At 36.4% G+C, this 20,853-nt stretch overlaps 1 protein-coding gene across 7 annotated transcripts in view; it reads right to left on the reverse strand.

The window, feature by feature from the left end:
• The window catches only part of MPDZ (multiple PDZ domain crumbs cell polarity complex component), a 167,851-nt gene that overhangs the window by 91,697 nt on the left and 55,301 nt on the right, over window positions 1-20,853 (reverse strand). For all 7 annotated transcript variants that reach the window (XM_060300935.1, XM_030877169.2, XM_030877168.2 and 4 more), the window contains 7 exons: window positions 17,699-17,908; window positions 17,072-17,211; window positions 15,827-16,040; window positions 13,028-13,156; window positions 11,236-11,445; window positions 8,316-8,430; window positions 7,874-7,962 (listed from right to left, as the gene is read on the reverse strand). In XM_060300935.1, the coding sequence (XP_060156918.1) occupies window positions 7,874-7,962; window positions 8,316-8,430; window positions 11,236-11,445; window positions 13,028-13,156; window positions 15,827-16,040; window positions 17,072-17,211; window positions 17,699-17,908 (1,107 nt within the window). The remainder of the gene's footprint in view (window positions 1-7,873; window positions 7,963-8,315; window positions 8,431-11,235; window positions 11,446-13,027; window positions 13,157-15,826; window positions 16,041-17,071; window positions 17,212-17,698; window positions 17,909-20,853) is intronic.

Genomic DNA, 20,853 nt, shown 5'->3' on the forward strand with positions numbered 1-20,853 from the left:
AACATATTTTAAATCTCATTTGTTTTACACACACACATATATAATACATACATTAACTATGTATATAAAACAATATATATAATACATACAAAACAACATATATCATATATGAATATATAGAGAGGATAAAAGAGGAAGGAGAAAGGGGTAGTTTATAGATCGATAGATACAGATTTTTTTACCAATGGGGATATTCAGTCAGAAACCTAGAGACCTCTGATCTAAATGATCAACTGGACTTTGGAAGTTACTTAAGTTTTGTACGACACTTTTGAGCTAAATGGCAACTTGCACATAGGTGTCTAACACTCTCCTCTTTCCTCCCACCACCACCTTGTTGATTCCCTCTTGGAAAGACTAGTAAAAATATAATAACAGAGAAAACACCATAACAAAACTGGAAACCATGGAAGAAGACAAGTCCCTATACCAGTAACTTGGAGGAACTTCTATGAGGAATGGTCTGAACATGACGAGATTGAAGGCAGGCCAGCTGGATCTCTAAATTTGAGGGAATAGTTTCTCTCGTCTGTTAAGATGAAACTTCAGTAAAATCCAACAACTGCCCTTCATTAAAAGGAGGAAGTCAGGGCTTCCCTGGTGGCGCAGTGGTTGGGAGTCCGCCTGCCGATGCAGGGGACACGGGTTTGTGCCCTGGTCCGGGAATATCCCACATGACGCAGAACGGCTGGGCCCGTGAGCCATGGCCGCTAAGCCTGCGCGTCCGGAGCCTGTGCTCCACAACGGGAGAGGCCACGACAGTGAGAGGTCCGCGTACCACAAAAAAAAAAAAAAAAAGAAAGTCAGATGGTACATGTGGACCCTAACCAGTGATTCTAAAAACTACACCAAGTGCTAGAGGTCACACCAAGCTGGGAGCATGGGGCAGCACAGAATTACATATGTGCAGTGAAGTCACACTATGCACACACATGCATACGCACACAACCCCAACTAACTCCAGGTTACACAAAGAAAACAATCTCTTACTATAGAGAGGTAACGTTCCCCATTGTGGTTTCCCGGTTTCCTCTCTATTAATCTACAAGTGAAACTGACTAAATTTAAACTTTCCCCTTCCTTCTTGCTTTGTCAATTCCTGAATTATTTGTACAGAAATCCATCTCAACTCCCTTTTGTACAAGCATAGTTCTCACTGAGATCTCTGAGAATAACTAAAGGTCACAAGAATTGAATACCACAGTCCAAAAGAAGGCAAGTGCCCTGAAGCATCAGTACAAACATCTTCCATCTTTCCTGTCACTGCAGTGAACAGGAAAAAAGGTATTTTCTGAAACTTCCCTTCAAAGGAATTCATAATTCATTATATTGATGGAAGTAGGGATTATACATACAAAGAAGGAACAAGTATCTACCAAAAAAGAAAAAGAAAACTGTTACAGTGAAGGCAGTCAACAGGATTTTAAATACTGCAAAAACAAAGTCAAGGAATGGAAGACAGGAATATGCAATTTTCCCATATTTCAGAGGATAAGAATAAATAGATAAAAATGGTCAGGGAAATAAGACTGAAGACATAATGTGGCTGATCTAGAAAATCAATGTAATTGTGAAAAGAAATACAAGGAGAAGAGAATAATTGAGGAAAATTGAAGAAGAGAATAATTGAGAAGAGAATAATTGAGAAGAGAATAATTGAGAAAAAAATAGTTGAGGAAAAAAATAATTGAGGAAAATAATTGAGGAAGTAAAAAAAAATAACTGAGGAAAAAAAATAATCAAAGAAATGATTAGTAGATAAAGAAATTTGCCTCTATAAATCAGAGGTATATGAAAAACTAGGGGAAAAAAACTAACACCGGACATATCATGGTTAAATTCTTAGATTTCAAAAATCAAAAGAAAAAAATCTATCAGCATCTAGGCAACAGAGTGAGCAGGTAATCCTTTGTGAAAGAAATTACAAACCCAAAATTTTATATTCAGTGTTAACATATGTGAAAATGGAAATTATGTTTGAGATGCTATGATTATTTATATCCTATATCGTGTTGTGAGATGGCCACCATGCAGAAATTTAAACTAACTGGTCAAGAATTATAATTTGTACACATTTAGGGCATAAATGGGCTGGGTTGTTAGAGATTAGGAAAAATTTAAAGGAGGTTTGTTTTGTTTTTTTCTAGAGAGAAGAGTGTTGTAAGTCCCCACTCCACCTAGATGTTTAGCCTTTGACCACAAGTCAGAAGAGCTGCATCACGTGTTGTAGGGAAGAAGGTAGTAGACTGTGTCTAGCTCTGTAAGGAGGTTAAGGGAGAGGCTGTTTAACTGCTCGGAAAGTGAAGCAAGAGAAAACTATTATGTTGAGAACTGCTCAAAAGCCTAACTCTGTCTGGGCACAGACCAGAAGGGGACCACACACACACACACACACAGACACACACACAGACACACACAGACACACACACACAAACACACACACACACACACGAGACAGCCAGGCTGGAGCCATCTTGAAACCTACCCAAGAGTACTCCTAGGGAATAATGGCACCCCAAAGAGAGAATCTATGGAGCAGAATGCTGAGAAACCAGGGCCAAAGGGAAGAAGAGTCAGTCAGATGAAAAAATCTACCATCTGTCATGGAAAGTTCAAATATCTCCACAAGGATCTCTCAGGAATCCAAGAAGGAACCCTAAATGACAGTCGGTTTTGAATATCCTCCAGGTTCACTCAGTACAAAGCCATCTTACAACAGTGTCAGTCAAGGATGAAGTGTCTTACTGTCTTTTCCTCTCTTCCTTCTCTCACCTTTTACACTGGTAAGAGTCAGAAAGCAAATGAGAAGGTGAGGGAGGAAAAGAAAAGCTAGGTAGGGAAGACATACTGGAGAGTGCATTCTCTATCCCTATGTAAGCCATCAGTTCATAGCAGGCTTCTGGGAGGCCAGGGAGGCAGTCTGAAATTAATTCTTTAGGAAGGGAAATTTTTAATACTAAATTGGGGTTGTATTTGGTGATTTTTGATTGGCCAAAGGCCTTTTACTCTCTAAGAACAATGTAAGTCATGGCACTTGCCTAAGATTTCTTCCAGGGAAAAGGGAAGACCCTTCCCTATAAAAAACTAAAAGAGAGTTGATGACAAAATTTCCAAGGTTGTTTAAGATTATCCCCCCTAAGTCTTCCTTATGCAAAGTCTATGTTATCCCGAGCCAAATCATTCAAGTGTGCAAAGGCAACAGAAGAGGTTATCAGACAGAAAAGGTTCAGAAAGTCTACCAACACATTCTTTCATTTAAAATTTACTAAAAAACACTCTAGCTGACTAAGAGATTAATCAGATTTAAAATTCAACATAAGAAAACAGTGGCAGGGCTTCCCTGGTGGCGCAGTGGTTGAGAGTCCGCCTGCCGATGCAGGGGACACGGGTTTGTGCCCGTCTGGGAAGATCCCACGGATCTCCACGGCATGTGGGATCCTCCCGGACCGGGGCACGAACCCGTGTCCCCTGCATCGGCAGGCGGACTCTCAACCACTGCGCCACCAGGGAAGCCCTTTATGGCTCAATTTTTAAATGCAGTTTCACTAAGAAAAATCGAATGTATATGATTTTTTCTACTAAGTAGCAATAAAGTAGATTTTTCCTACTTAGTAGCAATAAAGTTCATTATGTAAAGGAAAAAAAACACATTTTTCCCTTTTTTTCAAAACCTGATGACCTGAATTTTAAAATATATTCCTTACACAAATGTCAGAGATGGTAGGTACTAGCACAGAAGAAATTGCTATAATGGAATAACCACGGACTTTTAAACCTAGACGTTGGTTCAAATTTCTCAGTATCTTCATCTGTAATAGGAGAATAATGGTACCCACTTTCCCAAAATTACAGCACATGGCACTTTGTACTGGAAAGATGCTCAGAAACTGTTATTATTATTAATAAAGTGAAGAAGTGATTAATAAACATGAAAACCCCAAGCCCTATGGGAGCAGTTTCTGATCAACATAATTACACCCATCATACATATGAGACAAGGTCACCAAAACCTAAATCAGGGCTCAGGCCATCTCTGATCCCTCAATATCACAGGAAGAGAGTTAAGAGGTGGTTTCAGACCCAACTGTCCCAGAGACAAAAGTGCTGTGGAACTAGGTGCAATGGCAGTAAACTGCCTATGTGCCATCTCAAGGAGAGATCCAACATCCTCAAAATGTGCAGTGCAGATACCACAATTAACAGGTGCAATTAATAAGGGGAGAAATCCTAGTTAGAACAAATGGAAAAGCCCAGCTCCTTAGCACACTCAATCTAGCTGGCCAAGCCTCCTCCAATGTGGCCTATACCTATACACACATACAAAACTTGGGACTATTAACAAAGTCACAGAATACCAAAGGCAACACTTGATACCTTTCCTTATTTATCAATATATGCTTGTTTAGAATTTTTTTTAAATCAGACGTTAATTCTATACTGCTTTTATCAAGGATCTCTGTATACCAATCTAAAAAAATGAGTATATGATTTTATCTAATGACAAGGTTGGTCAACTTTAAAAAAAAAATAGACCTTTTATTAAATAATTCCTATATAGAATACCAATATATAATGTGGGAAAAATAGTCTCTATTCCCCGCCCCGTAATGTCTACAGTGAAACTCTAGGGGTCAACAGAGCACAATTCGTAAAACAGGAATCTTATAACAAAAGAGTTTAATGTTTCAAAATAATACATCCTCAAAATAGTAGGAAATAATTTCTTAATCTTCTCACCATCTCAACAATTACAAAATAAAAACATAGTTCCAAATAGCTGCTGCTAGGACAAAATTGAAAAAAAAAAAATCAAATACAGCAGTTGTGAAAAGGAACTAGTGTGAAGAACTTTCCTACCCGTATCTCAAAAGCCCACAAGATGATGGTATTTTGCACAAAATTAATGCATGATCAAAAGTACTGCATCATGTTCCTTAAAAGTCGAGGTGCTTCCAACTTTGAAGAGAATGTTGCTAAAAATTAAAAATATAACACTGATGACAGCAAAGACAGTGATTTTATTGAAAGCAAGAAAATACTTCAGAAGAAGGGTGCTTCTGCTTTTGAGTCAAAAATTTCCTTTAGCACTGATCTTGCCTAAGCGAAATTATATTTGAGATTCCACTTATATAAGAATGAAAACAATGACAAGCTTGAAAGGAAACTTTTATGAGACTTAAATGTGTAATCATTTCAGACCCTTAATAAATATCTGCTTAATTAAACTGTACTTATGTGCCATGCATACTATGTATTTTAAATAAACAACTCATTTGGTTTTCCTAAAAATCATACAAGGGAAGTGTCTTTATCCCAATTTTGTAGGTTAAGGAATCTTGCTTCTTGCTAAATGGTTAAACATGGAGTTATATGATCCAGCATTTCCACTCCTAAGTATACACCCAGGAGAAATGAAAACATACTTCCACACAAAAGTTTGTACATGAATGTTCACAGCGGCATTGTCTGTAATAGCCAAAAAGTGGAAACAACTCAAATGTCCATCAACTAATGAATGGATAAATAAAATGTAGTGTGTCTCTACAATGGAATATTATTCAGCTATAAAAAGAAATTAAGGGGCTTCCCTGGTGGCGCAGTGGTTGAGAGTCCGCCTGCCGATGCAGGGGACACGGGTTCATGCCCCAGTCTGGGAAGATCCCACATGCTGCGGAGCAGCTGGGCCCGTGAGCCATGGCCGCTGAGCCTGTGCGTCCGGAGCCTGTGCTCCGCAACGAGAGAGGCCACAACAGTGAGAGGCCCACGTACCGCAAAAAAAAAAAAAAAAGAAAAGAAATTAAGAATTGATACATGCTACAACATAGATGAACCTTGAAAACATTATGCTAAGCAAAAGAAGCAAATCACAAAGGACCACCTACTGAATGATTCCATTTACATGAAATGTCCAGAATAGGCAAATCTATTGAGATAGGAAGTAGATTGGTAGTTGTGCAGGGCTGGGAGGATGGAGGAATTAGGGAGTAACTGCTAATGGGATGGGTTTCTTTTAAAGGTTAATGAAAATGTTCTAAAATTGATTGTGATCATGAACGCACAACTGTAAAGATACTAAAAGCTTCTGAATCATACACTTTAAATGGGCAAATTGTATGTTCTGTGAGTTATATCTCAAGAATGCTGGTTTTTAAAAAAGCTTTCTATTAGATTCAAATATATAGTCTGGGGGGCAAGTACATTAGCTATATATTCAATTTTTAATTCTTTATCAGATATGGATTTAGAATATGTATATATTCACTCTCTCCCTCTCCTTTTCCTCCAAAATAAAAAAAAAAAGTAAAGTAGTTAAGTTTCATTGTATGTTAAAATAGAGATACAATGGGAAAGCTCTTTCCCAGGATATGACCAGCTTAGGTGGCACGCACAACTTGGTCTTTAGAGCAGATTTCAAGAGGTAAACAGGTGTAGTTAGGAGTTTTATAGAACAAAGGTCAAGAAAAGTCACAGAGTTGCAATGTAGAAGCAAAGAGCAGAGACTGATAAAGGACATCTCTATCTTTCTGTTAAATGTGAAAGAAAACACAAAACATAAAATTTACTCTTATCCATTTTTAAGTATATAGTTCAGTAGTGTTAAGTATATTCATGTTGTTATACGATACATCTCCAGAACATTTTCATCTTGCAAAACTGAAACTATACCCATTGAACAACTTCTCCCCATTTCCTCCTCTAACCAGCCCCTCACAACAACTGTTCTACTTTCTGTTGCTATGACTTTTTGTGCCTGGCTTATTTCACTTAGCATAATGTTCTCAAGGTTTTGTTGTAGAATGTGACAGAATTTCCTTCTTTATAAGACTAAATAATATTTTATTGTATGTATATACCACATTTTGTTTATCCATTCATCTGCAGATGGACCTCTGGGTCACTTACTCATCTTAGCTCTTGTGAATAATGCTGCAGTGAACAAGGACTCTTCTATCTTAACTACTATTAAGATCCCAAGGGGAAAACAGACTTCATTACACATAAACAAATATATATTAAGATAAATCAGCATTCCCCAAAATGTACTCCAAAGAATATAATATATGTTTGAGGGAAGAAAGAACATGATTACAAAAGTTTAGGAACCTCTGAAGTAAAAGAGTTAAACAAGTTTCTTTATTGGGAAACTTCTCAGGTTTTGATTTTTCAATGTGCATTGTGGACCCCTAAGAAATGATATCACAGGCAGTTTTTCCTAAACTTATTTAACCAGAAAGCCCTTGACGCAGGGTCTCTGGGATTCGTGTTCTGAGAAGTAGTTAGGGTAGTCCAGTTTCCACTGAACACTGAACTGAAAGTTGGATTCTTTTTATACTACCTTGAACAGCTATGTGGTCAAAACGTACTAATGTTACTAGGATACAATTATGAGCTTGATCTAACCAAGAGGATCTGGCTTTATTTCTTTTATTCCTTTATAGTCTTACAGCTAAAAGGAGCCCTGGTCATGGTGCCAACAAAAATAGTGTCATTCTGAAGCTGATGTAAAAAAATGCACACAACCCAATTTCAGATTCAAGTACACTAAAAGTGATAATGTCTGGTCTTTAGTTTTGGAGCATCTGCAGCTAAAATACAAGTATGATTATTAATGTACCCAAATCATTAAAACCAGAAAGCAGATGTATTAGCAGTTAGTCAAGAAAGTGTCCCACCTTTAGAAAAGGTATCAATAAAGCTTCTATCCAATGCTCTGACTTCCACAAAATAATGAGTAATTGTGATGACAGCTCAAACCACCAAAGCAAGCTTCAATTAGTACAGAGCTACCTGTAGTTCTCAAAACTGCATGAACTAGGAGAATGCATCTCTCAACCATGAAAATTAACAAAGCTGTTATTAAATGTGTACTTACTGCTATAATTTGGTCTCCAATTTGGATTCTTCCATCATGTTCAACAGCACTGCTCTTTGTAATGCTCTTTACAAAGATTCCTGAAGGTTCTAAGATTAGAAATAGGTTTGTTTTTGCTTTGTTTTGCTTTACTATTTACAAAGCACACTCAAACAATACCCATCCTCCATTCTCCAAATATAAAATCCTAATTTTGCACAGATATAAATCAACCAACCACACAAAGAAAACCACTAGTAGAAACTTACGCTACAGAAAAAGACAATGGTTTTGTCTGAAATAAAATATCAGAGTCGCCTGCACTAAATCATTCCTAAGGAAGATTTCCATCAGTTTATGACAATCTGAAAATACATTATGTTGATTCAATATTTCATAAGACAAAGACATTACAGGCAATTGCCAAGATGAAAGAAATAGAATATTAATGTTTAAAAACTACCTAATTTTTTATCTCCAATGTAACCAGCAATGGTAATTCCTAATCCTTGGACATTTTTAGTGAGTTCTACATCAAATGTCTCATTTTCTTCACTTTTCTGAGTAGAAGCATCAACCTAAAATAAAATTGATAAATAAATATACACATAAATAAACATGTAAACAAACAAGATAATCTTTTTTAAGCCACAATCTTTAGAAATAATATGATGTAATTGGGTGTTAGAGAACTCAGCTAGAAAATTATAGAGTAGGGATTACTCCTTCAATCTTGACAACTTGGACTCAGCATCACATTTTTACTCAAAAGGAATGTCAAGAGTAAAGCTGAACACCCCCATCAGAGAAATATATAATTGTCTGTGCGTGCAAAATGTTAAAAATTAGACAGTTTCTTATTAACAAATTCTATTTTCAGGGATGGCTCATCTTCATTTTTGAAGAAGTTAGGATGTAATACAGTTAAAATAACTCATACTTTGAATCCACATCAGCAAGTTCAAATCTAGCTTTGCCACTGTTTTTTTCTAAGCATCACTCTGCTCAACTGTCTATCAGGAATAAGAACAAGTCCAGCTAACAATTATTGAGCAGTTTCTATATAACAGACACCTGTCATGTCTCAATTCATTTACTCCTTAGAATAAGCCTATGAGGTAGGTACAATTACTGTCAATTTTTCTCTGGTGAAACTGAGGAACACAAACTTTTCCAAGGACAAACAGCAATCTAGTAGAGGCAGAATTCAAATGTAGATAAGCTGGTTGCAGAACCCCTGCTCTTAAAAGCTGCACAGTATGTTAATTCCTCCTAGAATGTAGGGGCCATACTGCCCACTCAAGACATGCCGTTATTACTATCTTAAGTTGAGAGCTGATTCTAACACCATAAATGTGAATCTATCCTCCAGATATACTATTAATAGACTGATGATTATTTTGAAAGCCAGTGAAATATATCAAACAGCTAATTAAAACTGTCCTTGGGGCTTCCCTGGTGGCGCAGTGGTTGAGAGTCCGCCTGCCGATGCAGGGGACGCGGGTTCGTGCCCCGGTCCAGGAAGATCCCACATGCCGCGGAGCGGCTAGGCCCGTGATCCATGGCCGCTGAGCCTGCGCGTCCGGAGCCTGTGCTCCGCAACGGGAGAGGCCACAACAGTGAGAGGCCCACGTACCGCAAAAAAAAAAAAAAACTGTCCTTGTATTTGCTTTATAAATTCAAACTTTAATACAAAAAGCTTTTTAGAAGGAAAGAATGCCTTTACACATGATTTCCTTCATTCCTGGAGTGGTACCTGAAAGCAGATTTCTCTAATATGTAGACTTGTTATTATGTATTGGACTGAAGGGCAAGGCTCGCTGAATAAAGCATGAGTGAACTAGCACAGTAAGTCATCAATAAGTTGTTGGCATTATATACTAGTGTGGTGTCAGCAGATTCCACAGAGAACCCTAGGAAGATCACAAAAGAATGAAGTCTTTGGTTCGAATGGACATGCAGGTTGGGGCGAGCTGGTAATGGTTTCTGATTTTCTTTAAGCACACTCTGTACCTCACTGATAAGTCACCTAAATGAGATATAATTGTATAGTAAAGTTTTATTTTTTTCATTGCACATAATTATCTGTGCAAACTTAGCAAAAGTTTAAAGTTTAGATAATTACAAGAAAATGACAGGATGAAATCTGCTTCAATTGAAACAAATGTGTCTTCTATTTTTAATAAGACTTATGCAAGTGCTATTTTAGAGGGTGGCAATTTGACTATCGAATGGTTTTAAAAGGGGCACAAGCTTCACAAATGATGATATGCACAGAATAGATATTTTTCTAAGCTTTCAATTACATCAAGTGGTTTTTGGTATTGCATTCATTTATATATTGCTGAATAAAATGTTTTGTTTACCACAAAAGAATGCCATTTAAATACTTTCATAAACAGGCTTTCTTTCTTTACTTCTTTCTCCCTGCAAAAAATAGCAACGAAACTCAATCCTAAAAACAACAGAATCATGGAAATTTCAAGTGTTCTAATAAAGTTTTAAAGGGCTTGTGGAGGAGGTTAGAATATTAAAAGAAAGAATTTGTAGCAACTGTTTAGAAAATAACTGTTTTTAAATCTATAAGAAAGGAATGTAGAACTTGCATTTGCTATAAAGCTCATATAGAAATTGGTCATAATTCTCTTCTTAAATATTTAAGAAATTTCTGGATAAAATTATTTTGTTGATATTTAATCCACTATCATCTTGTGACCTGAACTATTTGAGATAACCATCACATTATAATAATTTTGAAACATTCTAGCTTTTATCATACCAAGTTAAGAACAAAGATGGAATGCTCTGCGCCTATGAAGCTTTTGTCACAACCCCGAAAGCATAACTTTTCTCTAAAAAAAATTATATAAGTGGGTCAAGAATAGCAACTTATTACAAATCTGATAACAATTATATGACATACCTGAAAACAACAATGAAAGGTTTTAGTAAGCTTTATTTATCCACCTTGCCCACAAAAAGACACTAAGAAGCAAGGTGTTGAAAGGGAATGATTGGAACTTACAGCCCACCTTACAGAAACTCTTCTAAGTAAGAAAAAGATAGAATTAAATGTTTTATGTATTAGTAGCAAATAATTCTTTAAAATATATCCAAACTTCAAAACATTTTCCTCATAAATGTGCTTAGAGAAAAATCAAAAACAGTAATCTAGAATTTTTAAGCAATCTATCTTTCACCTGTTAGACATTATTCCTATTTAATAAACTATTATTAGTGCTGAAACATCATTACATTTGAATTTTGTTTCATTCTTTAGCACTAATACACTAACATTAATAAGTCTAGTTTCTAAATAAACACCACTGTCATCTAAGTGCTACAGTCTATGACTTTCCCATTAACTGCTTTTATCTCCTTACCCGCATCTCTGGTGTAGAAGATGGGGATGAGGAAAGCGTGATGCCCAAAGAGGTGGGCACCGCTGGTTCTTCCATGGCACCTCTTGCAATCATCAATTTGACTCTATTTCCACACTGTCTGAGGACCTGGGCTACTTGCTCACTGCTCATTCCTGCTAGATCTGTGTCACCAATCTTTAGAATGTGGTCTCCACTGCATAATCGCCCATGCTGAATAAAAAGGGATTGATTAGTCAGATTGTTGTTGTTATTATTATTAACTTCATCAGAGAAATCCCTCATTTAGAGGGAACGAGAGTAATAACAAAAAAAGAGCTATTACATGAATTACCAATCATGGTACATTAAACATGTGGTTGTGATGTTAACTGTCTTTTGAAGCATGCTAACTTCATTAAATGTGATGTAAGTAAATGAAATTCATAAATATTCTTTAAATCAATAGTTGATATGACCTTTTCAATTTGATTTCTACCCACTCGATGCAAGAAAGCACTAGTCTTTCTGTGAATTTTTTGAGGGATAAAATAAACAGAAAATGCCACTAAGGAAAGGTGAAGTATAACTCACTTCACAAATATATATAACTCAAAATACAGTATCAACCACAAAAATCCACTGAGTTAATACCACAATTTTCTGCATTGCCATTTCAAAAATTTGCATCCCTAAAAAACTCATTTGCAGATGAAATATTTGTGAGACTTAAATTCAGATAAACCAGGGAAGTGAACAGCAGTCTGGTAAGCCTCCATACAGGCACTGTCCACTAGAACTTTCTGCAGTGATGAAATGTTCTGCATTGTCCAATATGGAAGCTACAAGCAACATATTGCTCTAGAGCACTTGAAATATAGCTCGTCTAATGGAGGAACTGGGGTGGTAATTTTATTTCATTTTAATTAATTCAAATTTGAATTTAAAAAGTGATATGTGGCCAGTACCTACAGTATTAGACAGTGCAGCTCTATACACAAGGTAAAGCTGATTTACCACAAGCCTGTCAATTAGAGAAATTTCACTGGATACTGCATGATACTGGCTAATGTTTAAAAGGAAGAAAACGCACATACTATTGAGTTACTCTCAATAATTGATAAGGTTGCCCATAAATCTGCCTTTCATTTACCAATATGAAAAATACTTGATGCACGTGACTTAAGTTCAAATACACATGCAAAAGCAAACAGCTTTATATATAAAACATTATAACCAAGGCAAAAGAGACACTAGAACTTGTCAAATTAAAATGTAAATCATAATTAGTAACTTTACAATTTTCTCACATATGCTCCAACAACTTTACATAGCATAAATGGCAATGCTTTAATAAACTACTCTAAGAGATAAAAACAGGCTGTACTTCATATACAAAGATGACACCAGTGACCCATCACTAAAGGGACAAGATGAATCTTATTTTTCGCCCTTCAATAATGAAGTATTCTTTTTTCCATAATACCTTGTAGCTATAAAACAGATAAGTAGGCTTATAAACATGATTTACAATCATAAAATAAAGGATATATACCTCTACAATGATCAAAACCACAACCTGGGCTTTAGTCTGTGATTCTAAAGAGGCTTAAGATCACTGTCTGTAACTGTAACTGAAAATCAAGGTCTCTCTTGAAATGTATTTCTCCCCAGGTCTAAGAAAAACATTTTACATACAAGTCCAGCGAAAGAGAAGATTCTGACACTGTCTAAAGCCAAATTCTCTTCTAACAGAAATGTAAAAGATGAAGGTGTATTTTTGATAAAACATAAAAAATCTGCTGGAGTAGCTTACCTGATCAGCTACTCCTCCAGGCAAGATGGTTTTCACGATCACGCCAGTTGCTTTTCCTCCTACAATGCCAAATCCCAGACCAGAGCCATCATTTACCAATTCAATAGTCTCCACGTGCTGCCAGTGAACCTGAAAGCAAAGCCCCCATATGAATTTGAAAACATTTTACGAAAAACTAAAATTATTACTACAGTTGAGATCTCTATGAATATTATTTTGTGATTAGTATTAAATAACTAAGTGCAGACATAATAATGAGTTTTAACAGGGTCCCTTTTATTTAGTACACTTCTCTTTCAACATGTTGTTACTGCTATTGATATAACCATTCTTGAAATAATCAATACATCATTACAGTGACTGCATTTAACCAGGTAAAGAGAGATTTGCAAGATCCTTTGTAGAACTTAAAAAAAAAAGGGATGATCAAGGAAAGACTGTTAGCTGTTAAGAACTTCTTCTGCATAAACCCTATTGGGCGAGATTCCAAACAAAGTGACCTCTTAAAGTCACTGACAGCTGTCAGTGACTTTACAAAGCAAAATTAAGATTTTATTTGCTTACCCTTAGAGTCAACTGGTTTTTTTTCCTTTTTTCTTTTTTTTAAAGAGCTCGTACTCTGATAAGATCAATAAGATTGTTTTTTGTTTTTCTTTTTTAATTTATTTTTTGGCTGCACAGCACGGCATGAGGGATCTCGGTTCCCGGACCAGGGATCGAACCCGCGCCCTTGGCAGTGGAAGTGCGAAGTCTTAACCAGTGGACCGCCAGGTAAGTCCCTAGAGTAAACTTTTTTAAGGGACTAAAAATTTTTTTTTTTTTTTTTTAAGGAATGATGTCAAGTAAAAAGGCTACATAAAGAAAGGTAACAATCCCATTCACCACTGCAACAAAAAGAATAAAATACCTAGGAATAAACCTACCTAAGGAGGTAGTAAAAGACCTGTGCTCAGAAAAGTATAAGACACTGATGAAAGAAATCAAAGATGACACAGATGGAGCGACACACCATGTTCTTGGATTGGAAGAATCAATATTGTGAAAATGACTATACTACCCAAAGCGATCTACAGATTCAATGCAATCCCTATCAAATTACCAATGGCATCTTTTACAGAACTAGAACAAAAACTCTTAACATTTGTATGGAGACACAAAAGACCCCGAATAGCCAAAGCAATCTTGAGGGAAAAAAATGGAGCTAGAGGAATCAGACTCCCTGACTTCAGACTATACTACAAAGCTACCATAATAATCAAGACAATATGGTACTGGCACAAAAACAGAAATATAGATCAATGGAACACACCTATCATCAACTAATCTATGACAAAGGAGCCAAGGATATACAATGGAGAAAAGACAGTCTCTTCAGTAAGTGGTGCTGGGAGAACTGGACAGCTACATGTAAAGAATAAAATTAGAACACTCCCTAACACCATACACAAAAATAAACTCAAAATGGATTCAAGACCTAAATGTAAGACCGGATACTATAAAACCCTTAGAGGAAGAACACTCTTTGACATAAATCACAGCAAGATCCTTTTTGACCCACCTCCTAGAGTAATGGAAATAAAAACAAAATAAACAAATGGAACATAATGAAACTTAAAAGCTTTTGCACAGCAAAGGAAACTATAAACAAGATGAAAAGACAACCCTCAGAATGGGAGAAAATATTTGCAAATGAATCAACGGACAAAGGATTAATCTCCAAAACATATAAACAGCTCATGCAGCTCAGTATTAAAAAACAAACAACCCAATCCAAAAATGGGCAGAAGACCTAAATAGACATTTCTCCAAAGAAGACATACAGATGGCCAAGAAGCACATGAAAAGCGCTCAACATCACTAATTATTAGAGAAATGCAAATCAAAACTACAATGAGGTATCACCTCACACCGGTCAGAATGGGCATATCAGAAAATTTACAAACAACAAATGCTGGAGAGGGTGTGGAGAAAACGGAACCCTCCTGCACTGTTGGTGGGAATGATACACCACCAATGATACACCAACCAGTGGTTAATTGATACAACCACTGTGGAGAATAGTATGGAGGTTCCTTAAAAAACTAAAAATAGAATTACCATATGACCCAGCATATGGTATGGGCATATACCCAGAGAAAACCATAATTCAAAAAGACACATGCACCCCAATGTTCACTGCAGCACTATTTACAATAGCCAGGACATGGAAGCAACCTAAATACCCATTGACAGACGAATGGATAAAGAAGATGCGGTACGTACATATAATGGAATATAACTCAGCCATTAAAAGGAATGAAATTGGGTCACTGGTAGAGGCAAGGATGGACCTAGGGACTGTCATACAAAGTGAAGTAAGTCAGAAAGAGAAGAACAAATATCGTATATTCATGCATATATGTGGAATCTAGAAAAATGGTAGAGATGAACTGGTTTGCAAGGCAGAAATAGAGACACAGATGTAGAGAACATACGTATGGACACCGAGGGGGAAAGCGTGGGGTGGCAGGGTGGTGGTGGTGGGATGAATTGGGAGATTGGGATTGACATGTATACACTAATATGTATACAATAGATAATAAGAAACTGCTGTATAAATTAAATTAAATTAAAAAAAATTTTTTAGAAGCCTTAAACTTAATCATAATTACATAAAAAATATTCCAGGCCACAGAGAGATGCAACAAAAAGGGAAAAACCCAAGAAGTACAAAGAATCTACAGGAAGTGTGAACCCATACAAAACCTTAAAGAGATAGCAAAATACGTTCTGTTCCTCTTGAAAATCTGATGTACTCACCGGATTAGAGTGAGCTGAAATTGTGCTGGCCGCAGATGGAGAACGGGAAACTATGGGGCTGATGAGCTGAGGCAATGAGCCTCTGGCAATAACCAGCTTGACAGTATCTTTAGCTTTCTGCAGGATGCTGATAGCCTGCTGATGTGTAATTGTCTGATCAAGTGCCTGTCCGTTAATAGCAAGGATCTGATCAGTTTCCTTCAATCTTCCATCTCTAAGAATGAAAAAGGGGGTAAAAAACAACTAACAGCTCTCAAAACAATGACAGCTTCTTTGGCACGCATTTTCTGGTTATTTTTAATTCTATTTTCTAATGTCCACACTATGAAAGCTTTTTCCTGCAGTTGCACTCTAAAAATATTTTTTCTATTTCTTTAATTTAGTATGTATATGAGATGGTGTTTACTAAACTATTGTGCCCAGTCATTATGCTGTACACCTTAAACTTACATACTGCTGTATGTCAATTATGTCAAAATAAAAATGGAAGGGAAAATATATATGCTTTGGCTCCAGTTGACCTACCCCTAATCAACCCCTCCCAGTTAAAAGCACCTTCTTTTCAGCTACCCACTCAACCTATACATTGTATTTTAGATGTTCCTATCCTCTACAAATGAAAGCAAAGATGTATATATTTACTTGTTGCTTTGAGTATATTAATAAAATATAGCTCAAATTATCATAGGCCATTTGTATACTTTTCTATAAAGTAATTTTAAAATCTAATCAAAAAGAGCCCATTTAATAGCAATGAGAGTACTGCCCTAGTCAAATTTTTCTTTCCTTACTAAAAAATGATTAAGTTATGACTAAATTTAAAAGTAACTCTCCTTTCAAAGGACTTTCTTTTTATCGTAGCAATGTTAAGAATTTAATGATTTCTAAAAACTAATTAATAACAGATTGTATTCAGTTTTTTGTCTGTTTTTATTCATTTTTGTTCCTTGAAATTCTCCCAAGGTGAGCAGTACCTTCTGAATCTGGTATCAAAAACAGAAAAGAGGGGCTTCCCTGGTGGCGCAGTGGTTGAGAGTCCGCCTGCCGATGCAGGGGACATGAGTTCGTGTCCCGGTCTGGGAAGATCCCACATGCTGCGGAGCGGCGGGGCCCGTGAGCCGTGGCCGCTGAGCCTGTGAGTACGGAGCCTGTGCTCCGCAACAGGAGAAGCCACAACAGTGAGAGGCCCACGTACCGCAAAAAAAACCAAAAACAAAAACAGAAAAGACACAGTGACAGTCTCACCTGTGGGCCACACTGCCCTCCTGGATCTCCTGCACAAATATCCCCAGTTCTCCCCGGTTTTCACTCCTCAGTCCCACAACACTGAACCCAAGGCCTCCACATGGAGGTTTGAGGAGCTCAAAAACTTCTATTTGGCGACCCTGTTCAGGAAAAAAAGCAAGAAATATAATTAAATGCAAATCACTGCACTTGCAATCATCTTATTAGTGACATTAATCTGTTCTTTAAAAAAAAAGAAATTAAAAATATTTTTTTCTAAGATAAACTTTATCACTCATCACCTAGAATGAGACATTTATTTATCCTGAAGAATATTTCTGAAACATAACATATAATGCTCAATTTAAAATATGATAATTAAAAAAAGGAACAGAAAAATCTCAGAATCACCTAAACCCACATAAATTCTACATCTTTGTCATTCCAATTTTTTCAGATATTATAAATGTCTTCATAAATAAGAATATAATATATATTTTAAATATACTTGATATATATTTAATGTATATATTTAACTTACATAATGTAAATATATATAAGTATTCTTCAAATTATCCAGGATTTGATTACATTCTTAAGATATTATTATACATTCTATCATTAACTATCAGGAAGAAATGCTCTTACCTGGGCCATATTTTTGATCAGTTGATCAAATTCATCAAAAGCAGGTTTCCCATTGATGTGTGCAGTACCCAATCCTGTAAGAACTTCCAGATTCCCATTATTTGGGGATAATAAAAATGATTCATTTTGCAGAGTAGGAATTACAGCTGGGCTGAGATGTGGAATGTGGGCACATTCAACATTTGAAATTGTGGGAGTTGCAATGTTTACCTAAGAGTAATATGGAGACTATTAACAACTTTGTCATTCCATAAACTATTTCATAGCAATCATCCCAAGAGAGGTAATAATGAAGTACCTACGAAATTTCAAAATGTCCATACCCTTTTATTCTGCAACTCTATTTCAAGAAATTTATTTCAAGGAGAAAAATTAGAAAAATACACAAAGATGTAAACCCAAGGATGTTCAGCACAGCACTATGTTTTAGGTGGAAAAAGTTTTAAAAACTAATTAAGTGAAAAGAATCAGTGTTCAACTTCAAGGTACTCATTAAAACACACACAAAAACACATCCATACATATGTTTTTAAGTGAAAAAGCCTAGTTATTGAACAATAACAGTAAGTATAGTACAATTCAATGTACACTAAAAAAATGTTTACATGTGTATTAAACATCTGGAAGAATATATACCAAACCACCAACAGAACACTAGTTGTCCCCAAGAGATGGGATTCCAGAAGGCCATTAACTTACCATATTGCTTGAATTTTTATAACAACCTATGCAGTAAAGAATTTGGTCTTTCCCAGAAAGAAGCCTGGCCTTTGTTCTTACCTCATAGGAAGAAACTTCTAAACCCTTGGAATTTCCCAGATGACAGAAGTGTCTCTGTTATTCACAGTGGGCCCCAAGGCCACATGATATCCTCTCAAACTCTTAAACTAAGTCATCTCACATGGGCAATCAATCATGCCTATGAAATGATGTCCCAATAAAAACTCTGAACACCAAGCTCAGGTGAGCTTCCTGGGTTGGCAATACTCCACGCATACTGTCACACATCAAGTTTGGGAAGGGAACACTCCTGAGGACCATGGAAGCTTCACATCTGGAATCCTCTCAGACTCAGTGCTATGCATCTCTTTCTTAGGTTAACTTTCAACCTGTATCCCTTCCCTATAACAGACCATAACCATGAGTCTTAACAGCTTTCAGTAGGTTCTATAGGTCCTTCTAATGAATTACTGAACCTGAGCGTGGTTTGGGGAACCTCCTGAATGTGCAGTTGGAATCAGAAGTGAGGATGGTCTTGTGTGGACTCTTCCTTCCAACTTTGTATTTGGAGCTTAACTCCTTGCTGTTGGTGGCACAAGTCTAGGGCAGAGCTTCTAGTCTGGAGGACTACGCCCTCAAACCTCACAGTATGGTTAACTCCAGGTACAATGATATTAATAAACAACAACAAAATATTCTGTAATTACTTGTATGTGCCTGTTATACAGAGCTAAATAATCTAATAATAATAAATAATATATTTATTATTAATATTTATAGAATATCTTATATAAAGTCATACTGACATTAATATAGTAATATTAAATAATAATAAATATTACATTAAAGCTAAGCAATTATTAAAACAGTGCAAAGAGTCAATCCTAATTTTGTATTTCTATAGGGTATCTGGAATGTAACTTTTAATTTACAATTAATCGTAAGAAAAGTTATAGCAATGACACTTTTGGATCACTCTCTAAGCTCATCTCCCAGCACTCTGTCCTTCACTCACAAAGCTCCAGCTATACTAACCACTTTACTGTTCCTCCAACTGCCAAGCTGTTCTCTCTAGCAGCCAAGTACGTCCTTCCCCCAAGGATCTACGTGCTTACATTTTTTGTTCATCCAAGTACACTTAACATCACCTCAGAGAAGGCCTCCCTGACAACCCTAACTAAGACTGCGTCCCACCATTACGCTCCATGAACTGACACTGCCCTGTTTTTCTTCATGGTGCTTATTATTGCCTGGCATGCACCCTGCTGTCATGGAGCTTCCACCCCAATCTGCAGAGACAGACTAGAATGTAGAATTCTCCAGTGGAGGAATTCAACTATTTTATTCTCTATTATATCCTCATCCTCTAGGAGAGTGTCTTGCACGGAGTTGGCTTTCAATATCCATCTGCAGAATAAATGTTTATCCATTTTTAAGGACCCACTCTGATCTAATCTGCCCAATGACCCTCCAAGAATCACTATTACCATTTTACAGATGACAAAATTACACAAAGTCACACACCTAGTAAGTAGATTATGACCTAGATTTTTTTCATCATGGTGCTACTACCATCTTCGTATTATACACATAGCAAACAATCATTTCTGGAAATGAGACATTAGTAAATGTCTTCCACTGACAGAAGCAATCAAAATATTTCACAATTTATGTCACCAATCCATGCCTAAGCTTGTTACCTGTCCTAAAAAATAAAACAGGAAACTCAGTAACTTACCAAAGTTACCAGTAATTCACCATTTTATTGGCTATCTACAACCACAGATGTAAAGGAGATCAAGGTATTTGAGGAAGAGGCTTTTGGGAATCCTTTCAAATTCTTATTTTAAAATCTACAGCAGGCATGATCAATTATTATTTTTTCAAAAGTAAGCTTCTTATGCCAAACCTGATTTTTTTTTAAACCTGAGCATGGCAACTTCAATAAAATCTGCCAGCAGAAGATACACTGTTCAGGTTGAAGCAGATGGCATCGGGAAATCTGTGACAGGCTGAGGATCCCACACACCAGGACCTAATGCCTATGGTATGTTTGCATAGGGAAAAAATATTTGGAGTTTTGCTACAGTGAGCTAGGATGAACAAATCACATTATAAGCACAAAGAGTCTGTCTGTGTGAAGTTAACTGGTGAAACAGAAGCTCTGACACTATGCAAGACAAGGTGTGAAGGCATTCCAAGAGTAAAGTTATATATGCATATAAAGCTATATGATATTGAATATCAATTGTCTTCCACAAATTTGTTAAAGGTTAACAAATGACAATGACTCCTCCTACCTCCTCCCAGCCACTGAGGTCTACATAAATGTAAAAGCAAAGAGATCACATAAGTAAAAACTAAAATTTAATTATACCGTTATACAAAAGGCTTGTTTCTAACTTTGAAAATTTATACCCATAGCAAAAAGGCAC

The sequence above is a fragment of the Globicephala melas genome, chromosome 6, assembly GCF_963455315.2.
Source record: "Globicephala melas chromosome 6, mGloMel1.2, whole genome shotgun sequence".
Classification (NCBI taxonomy): Eukaryota; Metazoa; Chordata; class Mammalia; order Artiodactyla; family Delphinidae; genus Globicephala; species Globicephala melas.